The 15885-nt window shown below is 43.9% G+C and overlaps 1 protein-coding gene across 1 annotated transcript in view; it reads left to right on the plus strand.

The window, feature by feature from the left end:
* LOC144769378 (glucagon-like peptide 1 receptor) overlaps nt 1-15885 on the plus strand; it is a 368429-nt gene that overhangs the window by 161944 nt on the left and 190600 nt on the right. Inside the window, exon 5 of the mRNA XM_078653433.1 lies at nt 7680-7786. Coding sequence (XP_078509559.1) covers nt 7680-7786 — 107 coding nt within the window. The remainder of the gene's footprint in view (nt 1-7679; nt 7787-15885) is intronic.

The raw sequence follows: 15885 nt of genomic DNA on the forward strand, positions 1-15885 counted from the left end.
CAACTACGAAAGGTCATCAACATCTCCTTCAACTCAGCGACATTCCCGGAAAGCTGGAAGCACGCCGAAATCAACACCCTCCTCAAGAAGCCCAAGGCAGACCCCAAAGACCTCAAGAACTTCTGGCCCATCTCCCTGCTCCCCTTCCCGGCAAAGGTCATTGAGAAGATCGCCAACATACAGCTGACCCGCCACCTCGAAGACAACAACATCCTATACCCATCGCAATCCGGATTCAGACGGAACCACAGCACCAAGACTGCCCTCATCGCCACCACAGACAACATCCGACGCCAACTAGACAATGGCGAAACCTCTGCCCTCATCCTCCTGGACCTGTCAGCCGCCTTCGACATGGTCTGCCACCGCACACTAAGAACGCGCCTCCAAGAAGCCAGAATTCGGGATAAAGCCCTGGACTGGACCTTGTCTTTCCTCTCTGGCAGAACTCAGAGAGTCCGCCTCCCACCCTACAGAGCCGAAGCAACCAACCTCATCTGCGGCGTACCCCAGGGCTCATCCCTCAGCCCGACGCTAATCAACATCTACATGGCTCCCCTCGCACAAGTGGCCCGCCAACACGACCTGAACATAATCTCCTACGCCGACGACACCCAGTTCATCCTCTCCCTCACCAAGGACCCTCACACTGCCAACACCAACCTCCACGAGGGTATGAAGGCCGTCGCCGAGTGCATGAGTAACAGCCGCCTGAAGCTGAATTCAGACAAGACGGAAGTCCTCATTCTCGGCCCTACCCCGTTCGCCTGGGACGACTCCTGGTGGCCGACTACACTAGGAACAGCACCGACAACCCACGGACCACGCACGCAACTTGGGATTCATCCTCGACTCCTCCCTCTCCATGTCCAAGCAGGTCAATGCCGTCTCCTCCTCCTGCTTCAACACCCTCTGCATGCTTCGCAGGATCTACAAGTGGACCGAAACAAGAAGAACAGTGACACAGGCCCTCGTCAGCAGCAGACTGGACTACGGCAACGCACTCTATGCTGGTATTCCGACCAAACACCTACAGCGACTACAACGCATCCAGAACGCCTCGGTCTGCCTGATCCTCAACCTCCCCCGTCGCAGCCACATCACCCCCCACCTAAGAGACTGCACTGGCTCCCCGTCAACAAGAGGATCACCTTCAAGCTCCTCAACCACGCACACAAAGCGCTCCACAACTCCGGACCAGCGTACCTGAACAGCAGACTCAACTTCTACACCCCCGCCCGCCAGCTCTGTTCTGCAAGCCTCGCCCTCGCTGCCGTCCCTCGAATCCAACGGACCACTTCCGGAGGCAGATCCTTCTCCTTCCTCGCTGCCAAGACCTGGAACACCCTCCCTACCCACCTACGGCAGACCAGGACCTGCTCACCTTCAGGAGGCTCTTCACAACCTGGCTCTTCGAGCAGTAGCAGCAGCCCCCCCCCCCTCCAGCGCCTTGAGACCCTCACGGGTATGTAGCGCGCTTTATAAATACTGTGATTGATTGACTGTGTCTGAAGAATTCAAATATGCTTTTCTTCTCAGGCCTTCGATGGAAAGACACTTTTTTAGAACTTTATTGTCTTTGTATTTAAATTTTTCTTAACAAATTTATTGATTGATTGATTGATCTGCCCATTTTTTTACTGAATTGTTCTTATATTACGTGTTTTCTTTTCTTTTTTTAACATATTGTAACACTGTCAGCCGAAACAATAAATAAAATACAATAGAATTCAGGGATGGAGGCCTGCTGTCACTCTTAGACTTCCATTCTCCATTTGCAGCCATGGGGTAGGATTTCAAACACTACTCTTTCTCATTATTATTAATGAGACGTTATGCTGTGAACCCTACCAAATTATTTTTTTTAACCATGAAGGATTAGTACATCTTCCAGAGCATAAAATATTCTCAGGGGTGGAAACAAGTTATTGTACAAAAACAGTAATTTTACAACCGGAGAATGGTAAATAGGTTCTCTAATTACTTAGCTACAATGATATTTCTTCCATTTGAAACAATTAAATTAGTGGGGTCCGGAAAAGTTTATAACGTGCCTTTTTTGGGTGTGGACCTTAGGTGGCGCCAGTAAGATTCACTGTCATATTGAGTCTAAGCCACAATTTCCCTAGAATGTAGTCTCCTTCTTCAGGTCTTTTTTCCATGCCTGTGTTATACTTTGAGTGTATAAATTATAGATGCATTCTTCTCTTTCTTCTTATTTATATTACTTCTTTCTGAATGTTATGCACCAACTCTCTTCCTTCAGCAGGAGGGTGGGACAGTCCATGTGAATCTAGTAGAGTATCGAACTATGACTCTATCGATACAGATAAGTAGGTAGTTCCCGTTGCTGTTTGAACCAGTCTAAATGTACATGCTATGCAAAGCTTGTGTAGCAGTATTGCCTCCTTATGTCATGTGCACAGCAGTGTTTACTGAATATTAGTACAGATGCCCATGTGGCTGCTGATCAAATGTAATTTACAGATATATTCCACTATATGGTAGTGTTTTCGATTTTCTTTCTTGCAGAGTGGATCTCGTAACCCTACCGTTAACTATTGGTTTTTCCTCCAAAGAGTAGCATAACTGAGTATTCTTTACAATCAGCCTTGGTATAATTCTCTTTATAGTTGGCATTCCTCTCACCTGAATGTGAGACAAAAAAATTGTATTTTCCTTAATTGTGTCTACTGCATATACTACATGACATCCCTCCTAATATCCCTCCTGTGCATCCTGCAAATATCCATCTCTGTTCCGAAAAAGATGGCAATGGTATTGACTGATTTGTGGGAAATGTGGATACAACCTTGAGAATCAGTCTTAGGTTCAGTCTTCTGGTCACCTTATTCTTATGAATTTGAAAGTAAGGTTTTTGTACTGAGAGCACCTCAATTTGACTAACTACATAAAAAAGTAATAGGAGTCACAAATGCTGCTTGTTATGTTAAATGCTTCAGACTTGCAATATGCATAGATTAAACAGCAATTTCAAAAGATGAACCAATACATTGAATGTACGTGGAGGATCCAATCTCTTAGCTCCCTCCAAAACCTTTTTTTAAAAATCGTTTTTTATTGAAACATACAAAACTTGTACAACAAAGAGCCTCAATGGTACAATCACAGTTGTGTTTTCCCTTTTTCATACTTCGTAACACCATCTTCTACACATAATATATTCATTCATGGAATTGAACAGAGTGGTTCCTCCTATTCTCAGCTTTTATTTTCCTCCTTATAGATCCCAATATATCTGAATTGCCCCCCAAATGTTCTCCCCTTTCTTGTGGCACCCTCTACCCTTATAGATTGTTAGTTGCACTTGCCAGCCCCCCTCCAAAACCTTTTAATGGCTGGGATGGCAATGTTCCTGGCTTCCCTTCTGTTGTGCCTACATTTTTGTGGTAGCTTTAGATGCTAGAATTCTATTGGTACAGCAGTCTCATTACTAGATTTACGGTGTGTAGATCGCTATGAGAAGTTTTCTCTTTCTTTTGCCAGTAATGGCAGAAGACTGGCAGCTGCCTGGTTTGTTGTTGTGTGATACCCATGCAAATGATGGACGGAATGCTGAATAAATCACACATTCACCCCCAGTCAAAGGATCTGGGTTTAATCCATCTTTCTTCTGCTCACTACGCCACCCTTGTTTGGACCCAGCTATATGCAAATCAGTCTTGACCTTGTGCCTCATGGAAACAGTCCAGCCCAAACTGCCAAGCCAGGTCCTCCCTGGACCGGAAACAAGCACCATGGGACCCGTTTCAGGGTATTACCCTTCATCAGCCAGGCCAGCTTTAATCCAGTGGCAAAGTGAGCAAGGGACCCACATCTGGGCATACCCATCCCACTTAGGGCAAAAAGTGATACGCAAACAAATGATGGACGGAAGGCTGAATAAATCACACATTCACCCCCAGTCAAAAGATCTGGGTTCTTCTACTCACTATGCCACCCCTGTTTGGACCCAGCTATATGCAAATCAGTCTTGACCCTGTGCCTCATGGGAACAGTCCAGCCCGAACTGCCAAGCCAGGTCCTCCCTGGACCGGAAACAAGCATCCTGGGATCGGTATCAGGGTATTACCCTTCATCCGCCAGGCCAGCTTGAATCCAGTAACACAGTGAGCAAGGGACCCACATCTGGGCATACCCATACAACTTAGGGCAAAAAGTGATACGCAAACAAATGATGGACGGAACGCTGAATAAATCACACATTCACCCCCAGTCAAAAGATCTGGGTTTAATCCATCGTTCTTCTGCTCACTACGCCACCCTATTTTGCCTTGGTTGTTGCAACATTGGCATGAGGTGAGAATATCATGGATGTTTGGTCCAATATGGTGCTCTCAGTATCGTGGTCACGTGTGAGGTCCTGCACCTGTTGATGACCAAAGGTATTATTCGTATTGATCGAAAAGCATGAGCAATTATTGCATACTGGTTGAGTGAAAATGCATTCCCTAGACACAGGGGGGATGGATATCTGGCGTTGAAGTTTTGTGTTTATTGTGTATTTTGTTTGGTAGTAAGCAGATCTATGCATGGTGTTCATCATGCGTTTATTAATACCCTGATCGTACTCCCAGTCATGAAATAACACCACACTGTCAAATCCCTCAAGCAAGCTTTGATAGTACGTAGATTTGTTGTGGTGTCAGTTTGTATCTACAATACCTTTCCATTTATTTGGCTTTGGAAGGATTTCAATGTGGTAAACACCGTCTTTCCTGCTAACACACAGGTGTTTGATTGCTTCTTCTGCTGTGGAATGAGCTCTGGCTGGTAAGTTTTTCAGATGTGCACCCCGCCGTATATGTGTGCATCCATTGTCACAGTCACTGCAGTGACTGCCTGCCTACCCTTTCTGCCTTTCCTCATGTTGTTGTATGTCCACCACCTTACTATCTTTTGTATCCTGCTTGTGACAACCACTAGATTGCTCCACTCGCCCAGCTTCTTTGACCATTGGTTAGGTGGCTAGTTCTGGACTAGTCTAATATATAGCGATGACTGTGGTATAAAATGTGACACGCCTTCATTGCCATCATTTGTCTGTGTTCTCTTCTGAGTTGGTAAATGTCATTGAAGTCCTTCTATCCAATTCTGCAGGCAAGAAAATCCTGTACCAGTATGGAATGGGAGATGGTATAGTCATGCTGAATGACTTGTTTTATACTGAACTTGCATTCTTGAAACAAGATTCCCTTGCTAGTCAGTCTTTGGTGGCTACACTCAAAGACTGTCACTTGAGTGTAGCCACCAAAACTAAAAATTTTGAAAAACGCCCTTGGTGGGGAACAAACAGTACCACCTTCAACTGATCGTGAACCCTCCCCGCCCTATCCTTTCCCCCAACATATCAGAAGCCTTAGATACTTTTGATGTCTGGATTCACTGATATATGAAAGTAGGATTGTCTTAAGTTTTTTGTTGCTAAATGAAATCCCCTTGATTCAATAGGGGGGTTCACATCTGGTAGAGTTGTTATCTGGAATCTTTGCGTTCTGACCAATCTGTTTAAGGCATATAGCTCCAGAATGAGTGTTAATGTAAAGTATTGTTTTGGTATAAGGAAATACACAGAATACACTCTTTTGTTCCACTCCCTGTAAGGCGCTCATTCTATTGCTTCCTTGAGCATTAGCTCATAGATCTCTTGTAGAAGCAAATGCAAATGGTCTTTTTTATGTGTGTTCTTTTGGATGTGTGCATAGAGCAAGCCTAGTTGAAAGGCAGCAGAGTCCTGTACGGGGTAAAAGGCAAAGATACAGTCAATGTGTGATTGGAGGCAGTGCTTGAAATGGGAAAATAGACGTGCCAGTACTCCATATCAGAGTCCCTGCTTGTTTCTGAGAAGTGCCGGTACCAATTAAAGTGGGAAATCCTAACTTGTAAGAAAGTTGTGAGCTGAACCACGAAAACATAAATGGGGGCATGAAGAGCCACAACATTGTACATTTGGGCTAAATTATAAGTTGAGAGAGAGAGTTCCTTTAAAATAGCTAACAGGGCATAAATATGTGCCTTGCCAAAAAAGATAAAGAAAGAGTAGGGGGGAACCAGCCCAAAAAGGCAAATGGGGTAAAACCAGGGTAAAGCCATGAGAAGGTAAATGGGGGTAGGTAAGAGTTCACCCATCAAATGTAAAGAAGAAAATGTATTGAATTATTGATGTGTTTAGGAGCATTTTAAACATCAACACTTCAGCTGCCAACAAATGTCCACCGTGGCCAGGACATGTTGTACTGAAGTTCACTGTGAGTGAACCCACATCTCCGTAAGAGTGGAGTCTGTGGCACATCTGTCTCATATCATAGTGGAGCACCTGCCAAGAGAATTTGGAAACACATCTTCTGCACATGAGAATACACTGGGTCTTTCTGAGATGATGAAATCAGAAGCAGGGTGGCATTGGATTACTGTGCATGTGACTTTGTACCCCACAATTTTGCGTGCACAATATAAATGGTGTACAGGCAACATCTTAAAGTAGATGCATTTTTGAAAAACAATGCTTATCTCTTATGAACTTTCTCGAGAATTCCCATGTATTCTGCCAATGCTTAGCTATGGGATGTGTGTTTTGTTTCTTTATGAGACTGCTTGGGAGGTGAATACTTGTTTTGGTCATGATGTTTCTTAGATCATTCAACTTAGGGGCTCTTTATTGCTTTTAGAGTTCCCAGGCAATCTGTAGTCCAGAAGCAGAATAATGTTTTCTCTGTAGAATTGCTGCTTCTTGGGACTTCTCTCTGGTGCTCATAGAGGCTAGGTCGCTGGCATAGCTGTTTCTATACAGTGGTTCCTTTGAAATCAACTCAGCAATTAGTTAGATGGACATCCTCCATATTTCATGAAGGGTAGAACAGCTCAGCTCACCTTTAGATCATGATGGAAGAGGTTACAGGCATTGAGCTATCCGGAAGAGTTTTCGTCAATGGATCTGGGGTTGAAAGACTGAACTCTAACTGGACACACAGACTTGTTTCTTTCTGTGTTCATATATAGTTTTCTGCTTATGAGTTGTAATAAACAATGAGCCCTAACGATGTTGACTCTAGGACAGGTGGCACAGCACTCCTTTTTCATTATAATTGTCCTCTGAACATGAACATCACCAGTATAGTGGACTTGAGAGAGAAAAAAGGGCTACCAAAGTTTTTAAGGGTGATGCTAAAGCTGCTATATAAAGAGAAGTCTGAGAGACAGGAACACAGAGTGCCTGTTATAAAAGTTGCTGCTCCATGTAAAAATGTTTTTCCTGAGATCTGAGGGTTCCATCTCCTGTTGTCAGTTGGCAGTGCTGGCTCTTCTGAAGATCATAAGGAAACAAGGCTTCACACCTCCTTGGAATCTGGTTTGGCATGAAGGATATTGGTGGCAGCATCATGTCCTGTTTCCGGGGTGGGGAGATCGGTGGGAGAGGGAATAGAGCAGCACTGGTAGAATGATCTTGCCTGAATGAAACGCACAGTATCAAAAACCATGCCTTCACCCATAAATTCATTAAAATAAACATTGTATGTATTTTTGTCCATGCTCTCTATCTTCTCTCATTCCTATCTACCTCTAACTTCCCCTTTTCAAATCTGTGACCCCTCTCCTCACTCCCCGGACTTACCCATCTTTATCCGTCTCCCCTCCGCCTTCCTTCACCCTACCTCCAGGTGGCACAGCTAGTGTATTTCCAGAGTATGCAGATCGTTTACACAGTCGGGTATTCCTTGTCCTTGGTCTCTCTGGCTGGAGCCGCTGCCATCTTTGTTTATTTCAGGTAAAGTAACCAGAAATCTAAGCAAGACAGGTACAGTCCCCACATCCCATTGGCTTAATTCGCTGTAGCTCCTCTGAGGTGATTGAGGCCACTGATGTGGTGAGAGCTGGTTAATGAGGTGATTGAGGCCACTGATGTGGTGAGAGCTGGTTAATGAGGTGATTGAAGTCAGTGATGTGGTGAGAGCTGGTTAATGAGGTGACTGAAGTCAGTGATGTGGTGAGAGCTGGTTAATGAGGTGATTGAAGTCAGTGATGTGGTGAGAGCTGGTTAATGAGGTGACTGAAGTCAGTGATGTGGTGAGAGCTGGTTAATGAGGTGTGTGAGGCCAGTGATGTGGTGAGAGCTGGTTAATGAGGTGATTGAAGTCAGTGATGTGGTGAGAGCTGGTTAATGAGGTGATTGAAGTCAGTGATGTGGTGAGAGCTGGTTAATGAGGTGATTGAAGTCAGTGATGTGGTGAGAGCTGGTTAATGAGGTGATTGAAGTCAGTGATGTGGTGAGAGCTGGTTAATGAGGTGACTGAAGTCAGTGATGTGGTGAGAGCTGGTTAATGAGGTGTGTGAGGCCAGTGATGTGGTGAGAGCTGGTTAATGAGGTGATTGAAGTCAGTGATGTGGTGAGAGCTGGTTAATGAGGTGATTGAAGTCAGTGATTTGGTGAGAGCTGGTTAATGAGGTGATTGAAGTCAGTGATGTGGTGAGAGCTGGTTAATGAGGTGATTGAAGTCAGTGATGTGGTGAGAGCTGGTTAATGAGGTGATTGAAGTCAGTGATGTGGTGAGAGCTGGTTAATGAGGTGATTGAAGTCAGTGATGTGGTGAGAGCTGGTTTATGAGGTGATTGAGGCCACTGATGTGGTGAGAGCTGGTTAGTGAGGTGATTGAAGTCAGTGATGTGGTGAGAGCTGGTTAATGAGGTGACTGAAGTCAGTGATGTGGTGAGAGCTGGTTAATGAGGTGATTGAAGTCAGTGATGTGGTGAGAGCTGGTTAATGAGGTGATTGAAGTCAGTGATGTGGTGAGAGCTGGTTAATGAGGTGACTGAAGTCAGTGATGTGGTGAGAGCTGGTTAATGAGGTGATTGAAGTCAGTGATGTGGTGAGAGCTGGTTTACGAGGTGATTGAGGCCACTGATGTGGTGAGAGCTGGTTAGTGAGGTGATTGAAGTCAGTGATGTGGTGAGAGCTGGTTAGTGAGGTGATTGAAGTCAGTGATGTGGTGAGAGCTGGTTAATGAGGTGATTGAAGTCAGTGATGTGGTGAGAGCTGGTTAATGAGGTGATTGAAGTCAGTGATGTGGTGAGAGCTGGTTAATGAGGTGATTGAAGTCAGTGATGTGGTGAGAGCTGGTTTATGAGGTGACTGAAGTCAGTGATGTGGTGAGAGCTGGTTAATGAGGTGTGTGAGGCCAGTGATGTGGTGAGAGCTGGTTAATGAGGTGATTGAAGTCAGTGATGTGGTGAGAGCTGGTTAATGAGGTGATTGAAGTCAGTGATGTGGTGAGAGCTGGTTAATGAGGTGTGTGAGGCCAGTGATGTGGTGAGAGCTGGTTAATGAGCTGATTGAAGTCAGTGATGTGGTGAGAGCTGGTTAATGAGGTGATTGAAGTCAGTGATTTGGTGAGAGCTGGTTAATGAGGTGATTGAAGTCAGTGATGTGGTGAGAGCTGGTTAATGAGGTGATTGAAGTCAGTGATGTGGTGAGAGCTGGTTAATGAGGTGATTGAAGTCAGTGATGTGGTGAGAGCTGGTTAATGAGGTGATTGAAGTCAGTGATGTGGTGAGAGCTGGTTTATGAGGTGATTGAGGCCACTGATGTGGTGAGAGCTGGTTAGTGAGGTGATTGAAGTCAGTGATGTGGTGAGAGCTGGTTAATGAGGTGACTGAAGTCAGTGATGTGGTGAGAGCTGGTTAATGAGGTGATTGAAGTCAGTGATGTGGTGAGAGCTGGTTAATGAGGTGATTGAAGTCAGTGATGTGGTGAGAGCTGGTTAATGAGGTGACTGAAGTCAGTGATGTGGTGAGAGCTGGTTAATGAGGTGATTGAAGTCAGTGATGTGATGAGAGCTGGTTTACGAGGTGATTGAGGCCACTGATGTGGTGAGAGCTGGTTAGTGAGGTGATTGAAGTCAGTGATGTGGTGAGAGCTGGTTAGTGAGGTGATTGAAGTCAGTGATGTGGTGAGAGCTGGTTAATGAGGTGATTGAAGTCAGTGATGTGGTGAGAGCTGGTTAATGAGGTGATTGAAGTCAGTGATGTGGTGAGAGCTGGTTAATGAGGTGATTGAAGTCAGTGATGTGGTGAGAGCTGGTTTATGAGGTGATTGAGGCCACTGATGTGGTGAGAGCTGGTTAGTGAGGTGATTGAAGTCAGTGATGTGGTGAGAGCTGATTAATGAGGTGATTGAAGTCAGTGATGTGGTGAGAGCTGGTTAATGAGGTGACTGAAGTCAGTGATGTGGTGAGAGCTGGTTAATGAGGTGTGTGAGGCCAGTGATGTGGTGGGAGCTGGTTAATGAGGTGATTGAAGTCAGTGATGTGGTGAGAGCTGGTTAATGAGGTGATTGAAGTCAGTGATGTGGTGAGAGCTGGTTTATGAGGTGATTGAGGCCACTGATGTGGTGAGAGCTGGTTAGTGAGGTGATTGAAGTCAGTGATGTGGCGAGAGCTGGTTAATGAGGTGTGTGAGGCCAGTGATGTGGCAACAGGTGGTTATTGAGGTGTTTGCGATGGGATTTGATCAGACCTGCCGAATGAGCGTGTGAGTAAGTCACTGGCAGTACATAGGCAGACACGGAATGCCTATTGCAGTCTATCTGAGCTTCCCTAGCACTGACAGATAGCCAAAGGTTCTGTATCTATCCTCCTTTTTGGTAGCCTTTGCGGGGCTCGAGGATGAACCCTGTCCATTGTCGTCAGGTAAAGAGGGATCAGCCGGAACGGTGCACCAAAGAGATAAATAACTTGAGACTGAGGCAAATACAGATATGAAAACTGTAAAAGTATTTCAATTAAATGTAACTTAAAGTCTGAAAGTGACTAAAGGATCAACCTGATCCAATGACCTGATGGTATTATTCACAAGGGGGTAGAAATGAGAATCTTTAACTAGTATTAAAATCTAACAATAGTTTATTGGCGTAAACCCCTCAAAAGTTTAACCAAACAGCTAGGAAAGTAAAAATGAAGAAAACTCACAAAAAAATGACCTACAATGTGACAGTGTCCTGGAAAGGGGCCCCGGCGGGGTAGTGCCACCAAACAAGTAGAAGCTTGCACTACTAAGTTAAGCGATCTTCTAGTTTAGGCTCTGTATTATTATAAACACACGCTTCCCTGCTCTTTCACATATTTCTTATTTGACCCTACTGCCAAATTAACCAGTCCTGCACAGACCTTGTCGAAACAGCCCTGCTTGTGGGGTCACCTTCCAGCTTCTGCCTTCCAAGAGTCACAGCGCCAAGAGGCTGAAGTGCCAGGCTTCAGAGCACCTTCTGCTATTTTCGATCACAAATCTCTTGGACTGAGGTAGGAAATCTTCTCTACCTCGCTGTTGAGGTTGCAGGGTATCACAGTGATTCCATGTAAAATACAGGTGACTGCCATTGAGACCGCTGTTACTTTCTGCCCCTGTTTGCTGTGCGTGGAGGCAGAGCCCTTGCTGGACGAAAGGACGTTGCTGGAAAATCATCGCGCTACTTTTCAAAAGCGCTATTGTGCAGCGTTTCATCTCCACTGTGCAGCGTTTGAAGTTTACTGCTCGTGTTTCCCGCTTCGCGGGAAACACTCGTGCTTGCTGGCTGGTCGGCGGATTGGGAGATAAGAAAATACTCAAAGAACCACAAGTCATCTGGCCCAGGAGCACCTCCCCGACACGCCCCCCTCACCTGGCGATAATTGGGCAGTAGAAGCGCTGGAGAGAGGTGACTGCCATTGAGACCGCTGTTACTTTCTGCCCCTGTTTGCTGTGCGTGGAGGCAGAGCCCTTGCTGGACGAAAGGACGTTGCTGGAAAATCATCGCACTACTTTTCAAAAGCGCTATTGTGCAGCGTTTCATCTCCACTGTGCAGCGTTTGAAGTTTACTGCTCGTGTTTCCCGCTTTGCGGGAAACACTCGTGCTTGCTGGCTGGTCGGCGGATTGGGAGATAAGAAAATACTCAAAGAACCACAAGTCATCTGGCCCAGGAGCACCTCCCCGACACGCCCCCCTCACCTGGCGATAATTGGGCAGTAGGAGCGCGCATCGCGGGACGCGCGCGGGCGACGCCGGGCTAAGCCCGGGCAAAGGGCGGGCCCTCTGTGGCCCTCAGTGGCCGAGGTAGGCCGGGCTGGGCCCTGGTATTTTCATTTTTAGTGTAATTCTCAATCTGGTTTGTGTTTGTTTAGTAGACGCTTGATTGAAAACACGCAGACCGATTTATCTGCCTGAAATACGCTATCTGCTTGTATTAGCGTAATCTTCTCTCCCCGTGGATCTATATTTGGTTTTAATTGTGTGTTTATATTCGGGACTGTGAATCCTGCTGAAGGGCTAGTGCATTCCCAGGCATTATGTCGACAAAGAAATTACGCTCTGGGAAAGTCCTAGGGGAGAAGTCGGATATTACATCTGGATCCATTCCCCCGAGGAAAAAGCTTGAAAATAGCGCACTATTGAAAGGTCAGATGCAGTTGGTACAAATTTGGGAAAAATCTGTGAATAAATCTATAGAACTCCCAACAATGCTTGATGTTGCTACATTACCACAAGTGCAACTGCAATCTAATGTGGGGAAGGATTCAAACTCTGACCTAATGATGGAAATAAATAAGCCTCCACAGCCTCAGTTAAATGAAGTAATTCTTTCAACACATACATTACACGGAGATGATTCTGACCCCATGTTAATAAATCCGCAAGTATTTCATCATAACACTTCTAATGGAAGAGAAAATGCGGAGGAAGATATGGGTGATGCATCTATTTCGACGAGTATTGATCTTGAACTCTGTGGTCGTTATATGGATAAGAGATCTTTGACCCAGCTTGCGGACAGTAAAACACCAATTAGAGCAACGCCATCAGGACTGCTGCTATATAGCAGCACTCCTTCAATCAAATCCAATGACAATCTTTCAATACAGAGTGATTTGAAATCTCCACAATTTATTCTATCGGGGATCTGCTCTTTTGCTCCATCTAGCTATCCAAAAAATGAGAAACCAATTTCTGAATCTCTGATAGCTCTTGAACAAATTCTGTCCTCTATTTTACTTTTACTTGGTAAATTTGCTGTGAGTTCGGATTGTATTCTGACTTCTGTTACTGAGATATTGAAGGAATTGTTGGCTAAAAAAGTTGCGAATGTGACTATTTCTCCTACTGAACCTGTTGTTCAAAAAGTCGTAGATAATATTAACCTTCTGGAGGTTAATACACCGTTGAGAGTGTCTATAAAGGCTGACATACATAAGCCTCTTGAGAGCCCTACCCCATCTTCCCTTATACAGAGAAAAGAGTTAGAGCCTACTGCAAAGGAAGATAGTCTGGTAGAGGTAGTACAAACGGTTGGAAATGAACTCTTTCCGATCTTTGTTCAGGAAAAAAAAGAACCAGAAGGAACTCTGACGGCTAATAAAATTACAAAAGTAAAATCTAAAGGAAAAAACAGGAAGTTGCTACGCAAATATAAAAAGAAAAGACCAAGGCAAATTATTTTCCAAAAACATATAATGCCTGAAGTACATGAGGTTATAGAAAGTGGAGACAATTCACTATCGGATATCTCCGTTAAAGAGGTAGTGGAGTGTATCACTAACAATGTATTGGGGGGCACCTCCGTTGAGGTTACTATGAATGAGGTGATTCCATGTCCTGTGATAAATGTGTTGGAACCCCTAGCATTGACTGTTGACGATACAGGAAACATGCCGATAGTAACAAAGGTACTTAATCCATCTGCACCTACTTTCCGGCCTCAACCTGATATAGCTAGGAGTTCTATTACTCAGCCAGTAAATAGTCCTATGACATATGTGGACACGTTGACATTGGACTTTTTCCCTCTGTTTGATCTAGACTTAAAACTGAACAGATCTTGGCTGCTTAACTGCTTTAAGGAGATTGAAAGTTTAAAACTAATTTTATCAAATGACATCGATTTAGTCTTACCAATAAGATCAGTAAATGGGCAACGAACAAGGGTAACATTTTATTCTAAAATAATTACTAATCTTGTTCTTCAACAGGCGGAAGCTTTCCAATGTAGAGGAATTGACGTGTTACCTTATGTTAATAGTGCTTTATGTACTTCCTCTAGAGAAAGAAATACAAAGCTGGCTCCTAAGCAGGATGATTATTATACCTGCAATAAAGACCTAAAAATCTGGGTTTCTAGAGGCAAACGAATGGTCTCGCAGGTTCTTCCATTACCTGATAACATAGATATTCCTCTAACAGAAGACAATCAGATGTGGAATTGGTTACCAGGGGTCTTATCAAACAATACTACGAATAACCCACGACTATTCCAACATCTTTAACATTCATTTAAAAATTGTCTCTTGGAATGCTGCTGGCCTGTATAACTGTCCAGAGAAATTTGACTTTTTACTCTCCTTAAATGCAGATGTGTTATGTCTCCAGGAAACATGGTGTAAAAATCTCCCTTATGGAGGTAAAGATTATTTTGTTCTAGAGGCCCCCGCAGCTCCTTCTAAAAAAGGTCATGCAAAAGGTGGAATTGCCTGCCTGCTATCCAACTCTTTACAATGGCAATTCTCCCACTACACGGACACTGGTAATCTTTTCCAATCTATAACTATCACTAATCTAGCCACAGTGGGTAGTCGGTCTTCGTTTGTAATTTTAAATGCATATATTCCTCCTGAAGATATTTTTAACTCAGTTCTAAAGCGAATGTTTTCCTATGTTAAACAACTTCTAGAGGTAGATCACCCCCCCTATATATTATTGGTAGGTGACTTAAATAGTAAAGTGTCCAATTTTACTTTAGACATGTTTAGAAATAAATCTAAGGAAGAAGCATATAATATACCCCAAGCGCTCCTGCCTACTAAAATAAAAACTATCAAAAGAGGTAAGATTCTCCTGGAGGATCTCAGTCATTTTGAGGGGCTCATTGTAAATGGCAGGATGCCCTCAGATACGCCTGCTAATTATACACATGGTTCATATAGGGGTGAGTCCATCTTGGATTACGCAATTACGAATTATGATACGTTCTCTTTTATTAAAGATATGGTGATCTCGCACTCTCCCTTGAGTGATCATAAAATGATTAACATAACTGTCTCATTAATTCCCCCAGAAACTAATTCCTGGTCCTTAAAGAATAGAGGTCTTTCTATTGATTGTAAGTCAGGTAGATGTTTTTGGGGAGCTACTAATATGAAGGATGTACAAATCCTCCTTGCCCAAACTTTACTTGAACTTGATCAGTGGAAAGGTATGGAATTTCTACAACTTGAAAATTTCATTAAAAAAATTACCGGGATAGCTGAGAAAAAGGGAAACCCTAAGAGATTACATTTTTCTCCTAGCTTATTATTATTACTGAATAAGGAGATAAATAAACTTATTAGGAAACAGTACCTTAATAGATCTGGGGAAAATGAGCATCAGTTATTGTTATTAAAACGAAGGAGAGTTAGATTGAGATCAATGCTAAAAAGAGAAAAAGAAGATTCTCTCTGGATTAAGTTAAGAGAGGCTTCGACTCATAATAAATCTAGAGAATTCTGGTCCTTAATAAGGAAAGGATGTGGTTCAATAACAACTCCCACCCCAATCTCTATTGCGGAAGATGTCTGGACATCATTTGTGACTATTTTATATACTCCTAATGATGCAATAGGAGATACATGGAATCTAGCCCCAAATAGTGAGCATAAAACAGTACTCCCTACCGAGAAATCCATAGCTACCGTGATAAAGAGTATGCGCTCTTCCGGAGCTATGGGTCCAGATGAACTGCCCATGTCAATAATTAAGCAGGATGTTACTACTTGGAGCAGGATTCTTCTTCCAGTATTTCAAGCATGTTTTATATCAAGAATAGTCCCGGAATCTTGGAGGGGAAGTATATTAATCCCGATAT

The sequence above is a fragment of the Lissotriton helveticus genome, chromosome 7, assembly GCF_964261635.1.
Source record: "Lissotriton helveticus chromosome 7, aLisHel1.1, whole genome shotgun sequence".
Lineage (NCBI taxonomy): Eukaryota > Metazoa > Chordata > Amphibia > Caudata > Salamandridae > Lissotriton > Lissotriton helveticus.